This window comes from Trifolium pratense, linkage group LG2 (genome assembly GCF_020283565.1).
Source record: "Trifolium pratense cultivar HEN17-A07 linkage group LG2, ARS_RC_1.1, whole genome shotgun sequence".
NCBI classification, from domain to species: Eukaryota; Viridiplantae; Streptophyta; class Magnoliopsida; order Fabales; family Fabaceae; genus Trifolium; species Trifolium pratense.
Window position 1 is genome coordinate 42,293,932 of NC_060060.1, and position 19,366 is coordinate 42,313,297.

General features: G+C 32.2%; 3 protein-coding genes across 6 annotated transcripts; 1 reads left to right on the forward strand and 2 right to left on the reverse strand.

The window, feature by feature from the left end:
- Positions 1-516: 516 nt before the first annotated feature.
- LOC123905982 (protein PLANT CADMIUM RESISTANCE 10) lies at positions 517-4,454 on the reverse strand. 4 transcript variants are annotated; one of them, XM_045955802.1, is made up of 5 exons: positions 4,332-4,432; positions 4,071-4,111; positions 3,756-3,985; positions 2,382-2,608; positions 517-904 (listed from the first exon to the last, which is right to left on the reverse strand). In XM_045955802.1, exons 3-5 carry the CDS (start codon positions 3,955-3,957, stop codon positions 734-736), a joined length of 600 nt encoding a protein of 199 aa, XP_045811758.1. In that variant the 5' UTR covers positions 3,958-3,985; positions 4,071-4,111; positions 4,332-4,432; the 3' UTR covers positions 517-733. The 4 variants fall into 4 exon arrangements, with proteins under 4 accessions (XP_045811758.1, XP_045811760.1, XP_045811759.1 ...); XM_045955804.1 differs by having other exon boundaries at positions 3,707-3,985; XM_045955803.1 differs by lacking the exon at positions 4,071-4,111 and having other exon boundaries at positions 4,332-4,454.
- Positions 4,455-5,437: 983 nt separating this feature from the next.
- LOC123905983 lies at positions 5,438-8,345 on the forward strand. The gene is made up of 5 exons (XM_045955806.1): positions 5,438-5,908; positions 6,006-6,085; positions 7,130-7,205; positions 7,790-7,912; positions 8,023-8,345. The coding sequence occupies exons 1-5, from the start codon at positions 5,576-5,578 to the stop codon at positions 8,170-8,172; spliced, it is 762 nt and encodes a 253-aa protein (XP_045811762.1). The 5' UTR covers positions 5,438-5,575; the 3' UTR covers positions 8,173-8,345.
- A 1,062-nt stretch (positions 8,346-9,407) lies between these two features.
- Positions 9,408-14,665, reverse strand: LOC123905985 (late embryogenesis abundant protein At5g17165-like). Its single transcript, XM_045955807.1, has 2 exons — positions 14,344-14,665; positions 9,408-9,978 (listed from the first exon to the last, which is right to left on the reverse strand). The coding sequence occupies exons 1-2, from the start codon at positions 14,448-14,450 to the stop codon at positions 9,717-9,719; spliced, it is 369 nt and encodes a 122-aa protein (XP_045811763.1). The 5' UTR covers positions 14,451-14,665; the 3' UTR covers positions 9,408-9,716.
- Positions 14,666-19,366: the final 4,701 nt, after the last annotated feature.

Here is a 19,366-nt window from a genome sequence, read left to right on the forward strand (position 1 = left end):
ATGATGAATCACAAAGACACTGATGATATTCATAAATTTTGGTATCAGAATTCAAGTTCCAAGTCTTGTATATTCCTTGTCATAGATTCTCTTTGGTTCAAACCTCTTAGATTAGCTTCATATACTACGAATTTTTGCAACTTTGTTTATCAACTTTAAAGCTTCCTCTCTTGCATGTTCCAATCCTTTATTTGTCTGAGTACAGAAAAATAATTAACAGTGTGAACTTAGATGATTCGTGCATTTTGATTTTACAAAAGCTGTACCATGCAGGCAAGCAACCACAAACAACATCCTCCCCAAAGGCATACGATCATCATTATACTACCGCTAAAGGCATGACTTCTATGTTGGTAACCAATAACATAAATATCAAACATGAATCCTGCTCCAGGAGAGGCAAATCACCAAGTAAAATTACACGTTGGAATTACCCGATAGAAATAATGAAGTAATCCTACGGGGATAAGTAGTTTCATTAATTTTGAAAGAGGAAAATAAAGTAGTAAAGATGGATTGATGAAGTAATATTAAACATGCTAAATTTTTATTTACAGCTGAGTATTTGATATTCTTCTAGTTTTTCTCAAAAATAATTGAAAAATTTGATGTGAGAAAATGCGATAATCTAGAGTATAACTACATTGACTTATAGTGTGAACCACATTCTTCCCCATGTTTACAATCCTCAAACCATGCATAGTGTAGGGATAGGGGGAGCAGGGTTGTGGCATTACAGCCCGGAATCTGATTTCATTGTCTGGACTGGTGGAGCTGTAACTACTGCCAGCTTCATATCTGTAGCTTCAGAATCCCCAGCTCGTTCTCGTATTTCACGGTACTCTTGACAAATGGCACACAGATGACAGCAACAATGGGTAACAAAATCTCCACACGGTGCTTCCTTAGAAAAAGAAGAAAAAAATATCATTATGCATCGCATGATTGCAAAGTTTCTTTTCACTATTATTACATCTACAAATTTTAGGTGAGGAAATTCATATGAAGTGCTAAAATTTCTCTATTAAAGGCAAATACTTTAGGCGAAGACCAGTTGAGAAATGTTCCACTGTATCGGGAACGCTTTCAAGAGAAATTTGCATTCCCTAAAGTCTGAGAACTTCCCTTGAACTACTTAAAAGGATTCTGAATTATGAATGAAGAGCATGTCCTACATGTACATTTCGTTTTTCTTCTAAATAAGCATGAACAACTGTACTTCAAAAACATCCTTCAACGTACATTATCTAACTCTGCAACATGACAGATATACTCTATTTTGTGAAAATTGGTGGTATAGACCAATGTAGTCAGGTTCTCGCACCGGGTCTTAGGTTCTTACGATCCTACGAGCTCGTGAAGGCCAAACGAGCTTAGAACCCATGTAGGTTCCTTTTTTGACCTGTCTGTAGTCAGGTTCTCGCACCGGGTCATAGGTTCTTACGATCCCAAAGGTTTTTCTTTACCTGAGCTCTAGACGGCGTCGTTGTGAACCTCGACGGCGGTTAGTGTATGTTTGTTCTCACTCCTTTCTCACTTTGGTTCATTCCTCTCTCACTTTCAACCATCTCTTTCGCTCAAACCTCTGTCCTACATGAAACCCCTCGGTTTTCATTTTGTTTTTTTAACCTTGTTGTTGCTTCTTCCAACCCTCTGTTATGAATTTATGAAGATTTGGAATGATCTCTATGAAATATTAATTAATTATGTTTATTTTGTTTATGTATTATATATTTTGTGTGTTTATGTGTATATGTATATATATGTGAAGTTACAATTTTACCCTTAGTAGGATCTTACGAATCCAGCTACGATCTCGATCTTACAATTCTCAACCAGCCTACCGATCCTACGTAGGATCTCGAACCTAACTACATTGGTTATGAACATTTGGAATGATATTTATGAAATATTAATTAAGTTTATTGTGTTCATGTATTATTATTATTATTATTTTGTGGTTCTGTGTATATGTATATATGTGAAGTTACCATTTTACCCTTAAGTAGGTTCTTACGAATCGAGCTACGATCCCGACCTTACGACCCTCCACCAGCCTACCGATCCTACGTAGGATCCCGAACCTGGCTACATTGGTATAGACATCAAGGTTGATCTCATTTCTTTCGTTTTTATCTCATCTAAATTTTAGACATGTTTTAAATTCACTGGTCTCAAATGACGTGCAAGGATCAAGGTTGCTACATGCTGTTTATAGGAAGTGAAAAGCTAGGGATTTCTTGCTATTTCCCTATTACCATATCTAAACAGTTGTTTTATCATTAGAAAGTGTCTAAAGTTTTTTCGGAATGGAAAATAGAAGGAAAAAGTGAAAAACCATGTTATAAAACTTGATGTAAAGCATGATTGTAATATATTACCGGCAAATTATACTTTGATCTTAAGATCCCGCGGTAGCCACAAGCATAACACGAAACAAGGCATCCAGGTAATCCCCAAAACAGGCCGTCGGTTAATAAGCAGCAGGCTGTATTAAAAAGACTCCACAATATAAAATGGGTAACACATGATCCCATGAACGTGCCAGAACCCAGAAATTCTGCATTCTTCCCAAAAACGTAGCAAGGACAAAGACAACCTATACAGCCTGCACAGATGCCAAAAGTTTGTAACCAATCTATTCAGTAGCAAGTTTATCAAAAAAGAACAAAACAAACATTTTGTAACATAAAGGAAAAAGAAAAAAAAGAGCTTGTTTTACCAAAATTTTAATGTTTTAATCAACAAGCTAAAAAAACATTTTACAATTAAGGGGTTAAATATTGATTCATTTTGTTTAATCCATGCCTTCGTATGTACATAAAATAACTGCTGATATGAGTAGGGGAATAAAGTTATTAAAAAAAATTAGCCACTGACCATAAATTCATTCAATGAGTTAAGAATTCACGTAGTTGATAAAGTTTAACGCAAGATAAAGGCCAAAGTTTATCAAAAGCCAGTGCCAAAAATTCAGAACTTCTTGTTATAATCCTCATTATCAAGGCAGTCAAAATATTGATCCTACTGGTAAGATCACGTGCAATCGGAGATTTTACACATAAGATCGGTGGGATAGGATATTTTCCCACACCACCTATCCTAAAAATAGCATTTTGAGTGGTGTGACGGCACACATTCCTTTTGATTTTGCTGTGGGGTCTATGGCAGCCAGTCTCCCAATTCATCTTCAAAGGACTGATTCCATAACTACTACAACTTGTGACCCACAACTTCAATTCCATTTTCTTTTTTGTTATTAAGATATACATTATAAAGTAGTTTCAATTTTCAACCAACCAATGAACTTATCCGCTCATATATCTATCTAATATACGAAAATTCTTCTCCTAAAGATATGTATTGAAATTTCACACATCTGATTCCCGGCATTTTCTACCTACTACATTCATGCAATCTTGCACAAGCTATTTTAGTTAATATTCTTAAGATAGTTAACACAATAACACGATTATCCATCTATCTAATCTAGGAAATTTTTCTCATAAAGATACATGATGAAATTTCACACATGCTCCATACTAGTTAAAACTTAAAATTCCCGTCATTTTCTTCCTAAATGCGCACGAGGTCTATATTAGTTAATATTCTTAAAAACAGTGATACTTAACAGATTTAGGATTAAAAGAAGAACAAGAACACAAGCAAATATTCTCAATCAAACAAACAAACAAACAAGAAGCACCTTTGGTATTAAATGAGTGTGACAGACAGGATAAAAGGAAGTAGCATACAGCTTGGCATATCATCGCAACAAGCACAGATTCCAGAAGACCATTGAGCCTGCTGCTGCTGCTGCTGCATTTGGTTGGATTCATTGCTGCTGCTGCTGCTGCTCCTACTACCATGATGCAAGGGGACACTCATTTCCTCCGAATCGGATTGCCCCAATGGAATGTATGCAGGTGGCACATAACCACCTTGGTTCTTCTTCATATTGCAACAATAATGAAATTGTTTCTTTCTACAAAACAAAAACAAATAATTCTTAGTTATTATTACAACAATGGAAAAAGAAAAGAAAAAACTTTTTCAGATTAATTACTTACAAGCAATTATTATCAAACACAAAATCATGAAACCCATAAATCTGAAAAAAATGAAATTTAACCAAACCAAGCTGAAATTAAAATCTTGATAATGTTTTTTTTTGCTGATAAATGCGAAATTATCAAACACACGATCTTGAAATCAAATGGATTGGAAATTAAATTAAGCGAAACCAAGGTGAAATTAAAATGTTGATAATTAATTAATGTTACATAAAAGAAGAATCGATGATAAAAGCATAGTAAATGAGATTGATTAACCTTGAATTGAATGGATGGTTTAGGATGATGAAGAACGAAGAATGACTGAGTTTTCTTTTGTTTTTGACAAAATCTTTCTCCGTTTCTAAAATCAATCTTTTCTATTCAATACATACATTTTCAGGGATAAATATTAGTAGTATTTATTTAATTGTTTATTTTAAATAATATGTACTATTATGTGTGTTTAAATAAATTTGTTTACTATTGTTAAAAATAAAAAAATTGTTTACTTTTGTCAATTTTTTTTTTACAGTGGGTATTTGATGACTTGGCGCAATCGCAACTCTTTATGCTTCTCTAATACTTCGATCTTTAACTATCGTCTTGCTATGGAAACTTGCAATTTGACTTGCACCTTCTTTTCTTGCTTCTAAAACTCTAATATCGCGAGACTTGTGGATAGACAGGTCAAATGAAACTCCTTCAATCAACTTTTTACTTTTTGAACGTTGATGGCAATCATATCGGTGACCCTATTTGACTCGGTTTTGGAGGACTTATTCATTACACTTTCGGAGCTTGGATCATAGGCTTCTCTAGGTTCCTTTTCGAATTTTATGATATCCAACATGCTGAACTACATGTGATTCACCAAAGGTTGTTATTGCCTAATCGACTTCAATACTAGAACATTAGCCATTATACAGACTAGCGATCTCGCTAGAATTGGTGGGAGGACCACAGTTTAATCCCCACAAATGCGATTGAAAATGACTGAAATCATTTGATGTCATAACTGATCTCCAAAACCAGATTATACAGTTCGGAATACCGGATACAAGTGGTGGAAAAGAAAGAAAAAAAAAAGTAAGAGTACTATACTACTCCCTCCGTCCCGAAAAGAATGACCCAGTTGACCGAAACACGCATGCCAATGCATAACTTTGGTGACTAATATTTTTAATTGTATAATAGTAAAAATTATAAAAAATTGATATTTTGAAAATACTCATCGAGACGAATCTAACAACATCTTATATGTTAATATTTATTTTTATTTATTAGTAGAAAAATATGGTCAAAACAATATATATGAATAGTGCATATATTCAAAATGGGTCATTCTTTTTGGGACAGAGTGAGTATACTGTTAAGTGTACTGTGACCAGTATTTGTGTATTCTACGTTTGGTTTTCCAAAGAACAAATTTTCGGTGCCTTTTGTCTCTACTTTGACTCACTTCAATCAAATCAAATTGAGCTCAAAACTAGTAAGACACAAAAACCTCGTACCTCATACCCATGAATTCTTGTTCTTGTTCTTCAACTATGATCCTCTTCGATTCACGCCCTTGTTTCAAATTCAAACCATTTCTCACCAATTCACCTTCCTCCTTCGTAATCAAACACAAACCCAACTTCAAATTCAAAAGCGATCATAGACAAAGTTCCTGCAAAGCAGTATTCGCCGATGATGCACCGTTCGCCGCCGCAATCGGTGCTTGTATGCTCACTTCATTAGTTTTTCCAGTACCTGTCGCCACCGAAGAAGAGGAAGAATCTGCAATCACTTCAACTGATACAAGGTTGGCAGTTATGGGGATAATGAGTTTCATACCTTATTTTAATTGGCTTGTAAGTAAAAGTTTTTTTTTTTTGCAATTTGTTGTTCATATTCACTTACCCTTTTGCAACAAGTTTGAATTTTTGTTGATTATTTGATTAATTGTAGAGTTGGGTTTTTGCTTGGCTTGATACTGGTAATCGACGTTATGCTGTTTACTCACTTGTTTATTTGGCTCCTTACCTCAGGTAGTATTTCTATTCTTTATGAGAAATGATCAATTTTTTTATGTCAGACACTATCACTTGATTTATCTATTGCTTTGTACTCGGAAGATTAAAAATCTTTCAATTTTTTTTATGAGAAATGATCAATTTTTTTTAAAATACAGAAGATAAAAAAAAACTATGAAGTAAGACACGGACATGACACTAACACGTCGACACTGATAACTGACACGTCGGCACCGATAATAATTTGAGAAAATGACACAATTCAATGAATTATAAGTGTCGGTGTCTGACACCCGGACATGCCAAATCCGAGGAGTGTCTGTGCTTCATAGAGATTAACAGGTACTAGTAAGAGAGGTAGAGATGGAGATTAACACATACAATGTCATATATTGTGTCTGCATTTTGATGTACCTTTATTATCTGCTTTCATTTTTCTTACAATTGCAGTCTCAGTGTTTGATCTTTTTTGTCCTACTTATCCCATGCTGATGTGGACTGGTGATTTGATTCCTTAACTGTTTTTTTGTGTTTGTTTGGATTGCATTGTAAACTGAATTTTGTTTTCCTATTTGGTTAATGAAACATTTGGGACATTAGCTGTAAAAATCTATATCTCATTGTGTTTGTTTGGTGCTAGTTTTCTTGGGAGATCCTTTTCATTTATGGAAATGGATTCCCTTCAATTGCTTTTGATTGCAATTGTGAATTGTGATCATGATTGTTCACAAATTTGTACGATAAAAATTGATTTGACAAATTTATGATGAGTGCAGCCATCGTGAAGTGTGCATATTCTTCCGACTGTGTGACAGTAAGATTTTTTTACTGCATGGAATCCGAGATTTTCATTTATGTGCCAAAAAAGCCAAGTTACTTTTTTATTACTACATTCTAGTATAAGTTCAAGTTTTTATACCTTTCATTTTATGCGTGATGACTGAAGAATAATAGGCCAAGTTTCTTCTTGCCTTCACCCGAAGAGTATTTGAATTTAATGTGTAAATAAATGGGTTTTTACTTGTATTTGTGACATGTGATGTATTGATTCACTTTCAGGTCAAATCTATCAATTTCGCCCGAGGATAGCTGGTTGCCAGTTGCTAGCATTCTCTTCTGCATTGTTCACATTCAGGTTTAAGCTTAGCTTATCACACTGTTTTTGTAGTTACATTTCCCTTGCTATGCTCATTTACAAGTATTGGTATTTTCTACTTTTGAACTTTGATTAGCTGATGTATTCTTTTTTTTTTTTTTACAATAAAATTCATTCATTCATATGTTAAAATAGCAACAATACAAGAGATGGAGATAGCTAAATACTCACTAAAGATACATATAAAACTTTCATCCGACAATATAGCGTTAACAAACCAAAATCTAAATCTTAACAACCTGACTAAATTCTTCAACATATGACCGAAGGTCAATAGTAATTTGAGATCCACAGTCTTTGATGGCATCCAACTCCGGAAAAAAGATATTTGCACATGTTCGCGCAAAAAATCGACTATATTTGGTCTCTGAGATGACCGATCCTAGTTGGTATATGATTAGCTGATGTATTGCTTAACTGAAAGAAACAAAAAAATTCTTACTGCTTGATCATGAGACTTGAAAATATTAAGTATCAAGCTGTTTGTCTAAGACCAATCCTTTTGAAGTGAAGCTTTTATTGTTTTGGAACTCTTGGTAATGTTGGAATAATGTACATTGCAGCTGGAAGCAAGCTTAAGAAATGGAGATATTCAGGGGTTTCAACTATTTAGGAACGTACTGGGTCAGCAGTCATCAAGTACGAAGAAGAAAAACCATTTGAATCGGCATCAAGAAATGTCTAAGGTACTTTTCTCACTGTGTTAACTTAAAGTTAACTTAAAGTAGTGCATGATGTGTATTTCTGTCCATCAGTTAGATTTCATGGATCTCGATTGTTGTAAATTGTGATTTAGGGAAGCAAGGATGAAAATAAAAACCTACTATCTGCCGAAGAACAATCAAGAGACATTAGGGGTTGGGAAGATTCTCAAAGGCCTTTAGAACACCAACAACGCTTGAATGATGTCATAGATGGTGATGATGAAGAGAGGAACAAGCAATAATCTAATAGATACGTGCATTTTCAGATCTTCAACATCAACGAAACGTGAAGATTCACACAAGTTTCATGTCTGTATGTAAACCTGTCTGATTAGTCTTTAATAAAGTATAGCTTGTTACCTGAATGTTGTTGTGTTATGATCATATATCCTTTTCATGGGTGGTGTTCAGCTCATATTAAAGGTGCCATTTTCATTTGCCTTGTAGTTAACCAGTTTTGTTTAACGAGATCAGCGGCGGAGGTTCACCAATTATTTTGCCAAGGCCAAAGTAATTAAATGATTTTGTAGGATTGAAATTGGAAACCACCACTATGCAAAACACTGGAAGGCATGTGTTGTTGTTAATGTTGGCCGATTGAAAGTTTGAAACTATACTATATTAACTCACTCCTTAAATCACTACAAACAACAAATTCCAGAAAAGGGGGCACATGTGTGAACATTTGTTTGAATATTGTGTGTAAATAATAAATTATCCAATCCTCCCTCGTCACTCCCTCCATTCAAGTTTTTACACCATGAACTTCTTTGTCGCCCCAAATGCATGCCTTACTCATCACCTCTGAACAACATTGCTTGACAATTTGGTTGCTACCATACCTTCGTCGTCACCTCCCAACAACACCGGTAGCTCTGCCAACCCGACCATTTCTACCTCAAATATTCCATCCTCCACTAGCACCTTTAGCACCATCAAAGAAGCTCAAGGAGACCTATGCCACCCCTATCAGAGGCTGAGTCATCAAAGTTCCCCTCTTTTGTTCCCATCACTCTCACTTGACTAACAATTTTGTGAGCATTCTCTTTTAGTTTTTTGATCGTTTGAATAAATTTAACTATTGACATTTTTACTGGAGTTGGTGTTTCCTAGGAATGGGAATGTACTGGGTAGAGTATAAAATCCCAATATTGAATTTGAGATGTAATTCAATCCAATTTCTTTATTTTAATTTTGATTTTTTTTATTAAAATATTTGATTTTATGTTTGTTTTGTTCAAATCCAACAATAAAACAATTTATTTTGAAACAACTTTTTGCTTTTAGTACCTCTATTTTTCATGTCATAATAAGATAGTTTCCTGGTATTGGGTAAAGAACTTGGGAATTGGGAGATATAAGATATAAGGTGTTGAGTCGATCGTCATCCACTAACTTTGGCTATTTTAAAAACACGAATTAGAATTCTCTCTAGTGCTACTGCTAAGAAGAAAATTAAAGAGCCAACAGAATAAGCTAGCACAACCATAGGTCTAATATTAAAGCTGCATGAAAACAGAAACAAGAAGCTTACATGCATATGAACGCAGTTCATGTCTAGCTATTTATGTATAACAAAAGCTCTGGTTCCACACTCTTCAACAAGCATAAACCTGCAGGCTGCAGTGCAGTCTGTGCACACTTTGAAGTTCAGCACAAAATATACACAAGCTATAATTACCACACACAACCACTTCAACTCGGCCGGTCACAAGTACTGCCCTTATTTATACGCACACATATACATATGATATATTATGTTCTAAAGGAAAGGGATAGTAGTAAACTATTGAGGGTGAGTAGGGTGGGGCTTCTCCAAGTCCTCAAGACTGGAGGGACGAAACCAAGCCTTTTCCTCCAGCACTGAACTTGCAGCAGCAGCACTTGCATCAGTGGAATGCTCTCCTGGGGGCCCAAATACACCAGTGTGTGGGTGTGGAGCCCAGTATTTGGTGGATTGAGTTGACTGGATCACATCATCAGGGACTGGCTCAGAGCGGATATGATCATCAGCGTTCTTGTCATACACTGAACTGTATGCTGCCCTCCTGTATTCCAATAAAATTTCATCAACATTAGGATATTGTTTTCAATAAATTATTATATCATCATTGAAACATTTTGAAAGTTTAATACTATATACAATAAGAATAATGGGAACATTAGTGTAAAATGGAAATAACTAGGTTTAAACTAAGACTTCACTATACTCAAGCCTTATTACTAGACAAAATTGACCAATCACAGTGATTTTATATCATAATGTTAATCAATTTAAACAAAAGGAATAACCTTAAAAGTCTAAAAAAAAATAAAAAAAATAACCTTAAATTTTTTTATTTTTTCCCAATCAAATAAAAATTATATTAAACCGTGTACTGCATCAAAAAACAAATCATCTTTTTTTTTTTTTTGGTTTATAAAAAACAAATCATCTTTGACTTAGAGATCATCACATGATAAACAATACTGTTAACGGCTGGGTATGAATAATAAATGAGTCATCCGCAACATGGCATATACAGATAAGATGGTTAGTTGTCAAGGCAAAGATTAGTGATCACGTGATGGGTATATATGACCTTAATAAGGTTTGGATTTGGACCACCCACCGGTCCACCAACTTTTCGCAATTAAAAATTCTGCCCGCATTTTCCACGCTCTCATCTTTCCTGGCCCATCGATTTAGAACGAATAACACGAAGTTTAATTTTTTTAATATATAATTACCAATTAAAATATTAAGTCAATTAACTTCTATTTTTTGGACAAAAACGACAATTAAGGTTTTAAATATATATTATTCTACATATTCTTTTTAACAGTTTGAAACAAATATGCTTTATCTATATATAAAAAGAAATGTTTTTATATATCATAATTTTTAAAAACAAACTTATTTAAAAATCTTAATAAATACACATGGATAAGAAAGTCTTACCTTTCATCCCATATATGACATTATTCGCACACATGTAATGTAACTATAAGAAAAAGATAGAGAGAGATACGTCTTAAACAACACCTTATCTAGATGAAAATGTGATTGTTAATAAAACTTACAATGCAAGCATATCACACCGCCGTGACCACCTTATCCCCACCGGCCCATCCCACCATCCCCATACATTTGATTGAAACAAGATAAATAATTTTAAAATAGCTTATGGCCATAACCAACTGGTGGAGTTTCATTTAGGTAAATGAATTTTCAAACTCCAAGGGTTGAATGCTACAAGTTTATTGAGAGCATGGAACACGCGTCTTTGGAGTGCTTTGATGCATGCAAGTAAACAAATAAAACAAACAGGGCGGGCACTGGTACCATTACTGTTATTAATTTGGTCAATGAACATATTTGATTTTAATATATACTAATAATCCTACTAATAATTTACTTATTTCATGTACATTGGCAAACAACTTATGGCACCTTTGATGGACATTGTGCCTCCATTAAAGCTAGCCATTCAAAAATTAATTGATCACACGAATATGTATTCTAAAGATGTTCAAAAAGAAATAAAATTGTATATATTCCAGAATAAGCATATCACTTTTAAATAACATATATAAGCTATTCAATGTATGTTTACAATTTATAAATACAAATAACTACAAAATTTAGGTGTTTCTCGTACGAGTTTACCTTACTTAAAAAAACCTTTTATAGTTATAATTACAAATTTTGAGAAAAGTATAGATCTGTCCATTAAAATTGTATATATGTAACTAAAGTGTAAAATAAAAAGCTACGGTGTAAACATATGCCTGTACCAATATTTGAGATTCACTCTTAATAACTTACTTTAAAATATAAAGTCAATAATATCAAATATAGATTTTTGAACTAACAATATTTAGTTTCATCACTTTACTTATTTTACACGAAACCAATTTCAAAGATTGGAGTTATTATAAGAGAAAAATCATTCAGAATAGACCCAAAATAAGGGAAAACATTTGAATTTAAATTTTTTTTACCAAAATTTGAATTTAATTTTTTAAAACTTCAAAGTTGAATATAGTTCAAAGTTGAATATAGAGCATAGTCTACACTCGTTGGATGGGCTTAGAGGCTAGAGCCATAGTATATTTTTCAATCTTAGAAAAATTACTAAAAAAACCTCTAACAAACAGCAGCACGAAGAGAGTTTTGTTGATTCGTAAGGATTTGTTTGGTTGAGTGAAAAGAAATATGAAGAAATAAAATTACGAAAATCAATGAATGAACTTGGACTAAAATGTGTCTAAATTCATTCAATAATTTTCGTAATTTTATTTTCTCTCATTTTCTTTATACTCAAACAAACGGACCATAAAAAATTCTGATCAGATAAAAACAAATTCCCATAGTCCCATCCCATGTGTAGCTAAAAAGCAATAAAGGAAATAACTTGGACCCCGCATGTATAGGTCTTATCCATAATAGTATACATAATTTCCACGTTGGCAAAACTCTCAGGCCAAATAAGAAAATAACGGCTGTCTACCAATAAGATTTTTTATCCATGTTGACTAAGTGAGGTCAAAAATTGACATTTAGCTGTAATAAAAAAAAAGTCTTATAAATTTTCAATGCGTTGACTTTACGCATTTTCATAAAAATTCTATAAAAAACTTACTATTTAAGGGCTTAAAGAGTACCTCGAGGGCACTATTTAGCATTTGCCTAAAAAAAAATTGACATTTAACTTTGTGATTGTGAACTAAATCGCTTGCAAGAAAAAAAAATGCGGTCAATTTTTTTTTTGAAGAATTTTTTATTTTGTATATAAAAAGAAATTCTTATTCATTAACCAAGGATTTTTTGACAAATCAGGTAGTTAACTACTTGACCAAAAAAAGTTTAAACTCAAATTAAAAAATAGATCATACACACAACTCAAACTTTTTTTCTTAGTTAAGAGTGAAATTTTTAGTCACTAAACTATTTAACAAAAAAAACAACACATCATACACAGTTATTTAATACGGAATATATCTAAAAAATTAATATTTACTTATAATTATAATTAAGGACCGAAATGAAAATTATAGACTTTTTTGAAAAAAGGTCAAATTTGGAACAGTAATATGAAAAGCATAATAGCCTTGATTGAATACAACCGGTTCCCACTGCCAGGGTACAAAGGGTCATATACTATGGAAAGTGACATGGTGGGTTAAGTTGGATGGATGAGTAGGAAAAAAGATACCCAAATCCCTCTCTTTCGTCTCCGACAAAGGAAGCAAGGGATGGTATTTGCCGTTGTCAAATCAAACTTTGACGTACATTATCAATAAGATAAAAAGCAATCAAGGAGCATAGTACCTTTTATTTATTCATTTTACTTGTTGCTTAATAATGCAAAGGATGACTACAACATTTCATCGGAAAAGTATTCCTTCCCATTGTAAATATATAAAATTAAAATTAGATAAAAAAAAAAATTAATGTATCTGATTCAAAATATAAAATAGATACATCGATTTTTATTGATTGGAAAGTTAATTCCTATGCAGATGCTCCAAGATTGAAGGATACTAGTATGACTTATGAGCATTAATTATTCATAAAATAATAAACTATATAAAAAAAAACAAAGTGAAAGCATCCAAAATCAGAAAGGCAATGCTACACACTAGCCATGATGTCAGTGAAAAGAAAAAGGTTAAAGAGGAATCAGATAAGGTTAGGAAAGAAAGATCACAAAAAAAAAGAACGGCACCAAGAAAAAAGTATTGAAGCAAGGACATTTCTCGAATTAGGCATCTCTCAATATCAGTCAGATACAGATGTCAAACACTATCAGACACCTACACGACATTTATAATTACATTGAATTGTGTCATTTTCTTAAATTGTCTCCGTGCTTCACAGAAAAAGAGGAGTATACGAAAAAGGAAAAAGTTCCGGTAAGGAAATCCAGTGAAGCTAATAAACAAATTAACGGAATATTGTTTTCAACGTTCAACCTAGAGCTCAATTTTTTCAGCAAAAAAGGAATCAAATATAATAACAAAGGTACTCGTAGTAGTACTACTCAATTACGAAAGAATCTTTCTAGAAAATCTATAATCTCCACAACTCGAATTCACACTGTTTGGAGAATTTCCCCCTAGAAATGAACGCGAATCGGAATATTACAAAATCGCATAGTGATCTCCGAAAATCATGCACTAATATCGCAACGAACTAGTACTACTAAACAAGAAAAATCTTCACTAATCACAAATTAACTCCATAAACAATATCAAACTAATTAAACCGAACAGATCACAGTAAATTCTTCATAGATTGAAATAACAGCTTCATTAATTAGCAAAAGTATTCAATTAGAGTTCAATTTATAGTAGCACAATATTAATTACTAACAATAAACAACAAAATTAGCAAAAACAGAGTAAATTAAGGGAAATTGAAATGATACCTAGATGCAAGTGAAAGAGGAGGAGATGCAGAGTTATTCCTCCAGATCTGGTTGATGAGTTGCTTTCCGAAGCCAGTGATCGATCGGACATTCGAATTGGCTGCCATACAATGATATCAACGAAGAGAAGAAGATGAAGAAACAGAGAGAGAAAAAGAGAGAGAGAGAGAATAGAGATTTGTTTTTGTGTGATGAAAAATGAGTAGTTGTGATTTGTGAATGGATATATTTATACACAAAATTGGTTAGGAGGAATAGTGGGAAGGTAGAGGTGACAGTACTGTGTGTGATGAATGAAATGAAAAGATGGTGCGCAATTTTCCGTTTGTTTTTTTCGTACCTAACACGTACGATTTAACAGAACTAACAGTCTTCGTTAACGTCACGTTGTTCATTTCTAATTTCTTTACCCACGCCGTTACTTCTAGCTAACGGATTTTCTTTCTTTCTTTCTTTGTTTTGACTCAATGACTCTTACTTGTAACAGATGTGGATAATTTGGTAAAATAAATCGACAACCAGCCAATCATTTTCTTTGGTAAAGTAACTATTTTGGCAATTCTTGACTCAACTATTTTTCTTAACTGATTTTTTTTATTTTCTAATTAATTTTTTTATCTATATTTAAAAAATTAATAAATGAGTTCCATAAGTCCTAGCTCAACTAGTAAAAAATAATGAAATTGTTAGGTCGGACGTCGTGACTAGGGTTCGAACCTGGAATCTCACAATTATATGAGTTTAATTTAAGAGGATTATCACTTCATCTAAGACAAAAAAAAAATATTAATAGATGATGACTTAAACAAGTATTTCCTCCTCTCTTATATATAAGACAAAATTTAGTTTCTAGATTCTTTGGTTACATGTTTCGAGATTCATTGTTGAATTGATGTATATAGACAATGTTATAGTCTAAATACATCATTTTTATAATGTATCTAGAAGAAATAGTATAATATTCTTCGATCCTAAATATAAGAGAATATTTAATTTTTAAATTCATTAAGAATCTAATGTATCTAATAGATAATATATATTAAATACATTAGATTTTTAATAAATCTAAAAAAGTAAACTTTTGTATAAAAAAATAAAAACAAACTTTCTTTTATATTTAGGACCTAAAAAAGTATATTGACAAAAACAAATTGCGTCAAATATATATATTTAAAAAATGTACTCATTAATTATGTATATTTAACACGGACAATCAATAAAAATAACTATTTTTTTTACTCAATAAAAATAAGTACTACATTTTTAAGACCTTAATTATAAGATACTGTTTGACAAAAATGTATTATTTATTTACTTTGTTTTGACTGTATTTTTTTAATAATATATAAATGTAAATATTACTCCCTCCGTCCAAAAACAATTGTCCCTGTTGATTGTTGACATTTATTTTTTACCGTATTTTTTTTCCTAATGTATAAAGACAAATATTATCAAATAAGATCTTGTTTAATTTGTCTCAATGAATATTTTCACAATATTAAATTTTTATAATTTTCATGAAAGAAAACTAAATATATTAATGATTTAAATTATGCATTGGTATGCGTAAAGGACCATTGTTTTGGGACAGAGGTAGTAGCATATAAAATCTTGTTCAATTTGTTTTGATGAGTACTTTCAAAATATTAAATTTTTATAATTTTTACTAATAGACAATTAAAGATATTAGTGATCAAAATTGTGTATTGGCGTACATGCAGTGGTCAAACAGAGTCTTATAATTAGGGACGAAAGTAGTATTTGATAGAATATTTAAAATAGAATATTTTCTACTCAATTTTTTTTCCCTTGACATAAATTCTGGAAACACTTATTAGCATGACTTTTAGGTTTTAAATGGATTTTGTGGTAATATATTGAATTGTCATTGAATTTTTATCAACAATGCATTTCTATTAAATTAATAAATTCCACAATAACTTGAAAAATAGGCATGACAACGAGGTGATTTTATTTCAAGTGATTACACTAATGAAGGAAATTTGTCCCTCATTTTTGGATTTTTTTGTTACCTCTTCCAAAATGTATTAAGTACAAATTTTAGGTGTTTTCGAGCTATTCGGATAATAAATGCATAAATATAAAGTAAAACAAAAAGATAAAGGGATAAATTGCATAAAATATTTATTTGGTTTATTGTGTGACACTAACATGATCTTACTAGCTAAAACACCTGCCTAGCTTAAAGTCTCGTTTTGAGAGATAAACTTCTAACTTAGTTTTACAACACTAAAACAAACGAGGATTACATATTTCTTCCGTCTCAAAATATAAGTAAAAGTGGGTTGAAAAAACTTGATGTATTTAGTTAAAGATTTAGATCAAATACATCCACTTTTATTGACCAATTTTTACTTATATTTTGGGATGGATAGAGTATTTCTTAAACTTAACTGAACAAAAGAAAAATCAATACATATTATTAAAAAAAGATCAGCACATTTTAATCATTCTTTCAGAAAATATTCGTCAAAAGTATATTCAAATTCAAGGTTCTGTTATTTTTTTTATTTTTCAAATTATGTTTGAACTGGAGTATTAAAAAAATAAAAACTCAAGGAACACGCGTTTTGAACACGGGAATGAAATTCGGAATATTCCTTCCTATGTCCCATTGAAATTTACATTACCTCATTGGTTGGGCATGCAAAGTGCATGACTAACACCATGATCAGCACAAAAAAATTAATGAGTTTTTAAAAATTATTAACTCTATCAATTGGTCATTAAATTATCGTTTTGATATGTGAATAGTAGTATTTGTTTTAAAACTTTTTTAATACATTTCTACCTCTCTATTTAAGTGTGATTAATTAATTCTATAGAAAAATGAAAAATCTCTAACCATCACTTAAGAAATCTAAATGATTATAAAAAAAAAAAAAAACTTAAGAAATCTAAATCTCTTACAAATTAAGTTATTCTATTGATTGACCATTAAATAATAAACTTTTGCTTAAAAATTGTGATATAACCCGACATTGTGTATGTTTGGTTCTGAATTTAGACAAATTAATTTTGTATAATTGATTCTGATTAAAATTGAGTTGAATGTAAGATAATTTATATTTGGATTTAGGATTGTGCTAGGTTCGCTGGATTGCGCTTGAGAAGAGTGAACGTTTGTTATGATTGTTTTAGGATTGTTTTGATTTATCACAATGTATTTCTTTTACTTGGGTCAGGTTTAATGTCCCCCAATATTTGTATCTTTTTGTTTTATTTAATATATATTTCCTTTGCTTAAAAAAAGGCTACAATTTATATTTGGATACATTCATGTAAAAGTGAGTTGAATAATAAATTTGAGTGTATAAAAAAAAATATGAAGTGTTAACATCAATTTCACAATAAAAACTTTATAACTTCAAATATAATATTCGATGAATTTGCTAAAAGAAAATAGATTGTTTAAAACATTAAATTAAGTTAAATATGTTGATCAGTCTTTGTGAATTTAGTTCAGTTGGCAGGGACATCGCATATATTATGTAGGAGTCGGAGTTCGAACCCCAGACATTTCACTCATCCACATTTAAGATGAAATTAGAGCTTTACATTTGCCGTCCAACCGGTTACTCGCGCGCCCTACGATTTTCCCATGCTACCCTTTTGTTACTTAAGTAACGGACGTTATAAAAATGAATTATTTTGAAAAATACCGTCCGCTACTTAAATAGCGGACGAAGATATTTTGATAAATTCATAAAGCGCGCGACAGAATTAATAAGGTGGCAAAAGTAAAGCTCCTTCAATTATGTTAGCTGTCCGAGCCCAATCCAGCTAGCTCAGTTCTATATGCATATGAAATGGGCTTTATTGGTCGAAGCCAAGAAAGTATTTTCATTTTCAGCCTTGTAGTTCTCTATGATTCTAGTTGGCAATAACAAATTGAGAACCTTTAGATTTATATGTAGGTTGAAAATGAGTCGAGCTGAATTAAACTTAGTCAAATTTGCCACGACTTGATAAAATATTGATCAGCTCAAAATTCGATTTTAGTTTGCCACATACTTTTTTTCCAGTTTGAACTCAACTTGTTTAAAGCTCACGAGCAACTCGGTTCAACTTGATAATTGAAACTTGTTCTGGACCGGGCCAAGACCTAATACATGTTGCCCAATCGCTCCAGATCTAGCCCAATTCTTTCCTTCAATGAGGCTTCTCATGCAAGCCAACAATGACGAATATAACAACTATTGTATATCTCCTGCAGCGAATACGCATCCTTACACGCCCGCATGACCGTTAGATTCATCTTAATGCCCATCGTCACCCCTAATGACAATTGTTTCCAGCGGGCACAGACGATTAAGAACATCTCCCCATATATAAAGACAAACTTTGACGCCAAGGTACACAGTTCAATTGCTTTTCACTTTCGCTCCACACTGATCACATACTAACTTGAGTATTAGAGTGTTAACGTGTCTTGCATGTTACCTTCTCTACCATGAGGCACTGTACCCAAAGTCTATCACCAACGTAACTGTTTCAGATTTCATCATCGAAGTCATCTAGTTCTTTGCGCAAATCAAAACTCAGTTATGCTTAATAGCTCGATCCTTCACTTTCATCTTCTTCCATCATTGTTTCTCTGAAATCATCACTCATCACAATCCATGAGAATTAATCTTCCTCAAACTCGCCATTTCATTTCCTCATTAATGATTCTTACGGTGAATTTAATATGTTTAGTGGTGACTAGAAATTATGGGGGTGGTGGTGATGAGATGGGCCACCGACTAGAACGGGGGTAAGGATATGTCAAACGTGGTGATATGAAGAAAATGGTGTATGTATGGTGGAGAACAAATGGCTTGTACAAGTGGTGTTGGTGTGGTGATAATGACATGGAATAATGGAATGTTATTAGACGTCTGTATAATCTCATTTTACATTGTATGTGCATATTCTTTAAACTCATAGAAAATATAGAATAAAATATAATAAAATAATATTTATTTGAAATTATGAAAGTAATTACACCTAGTTTTTTTAT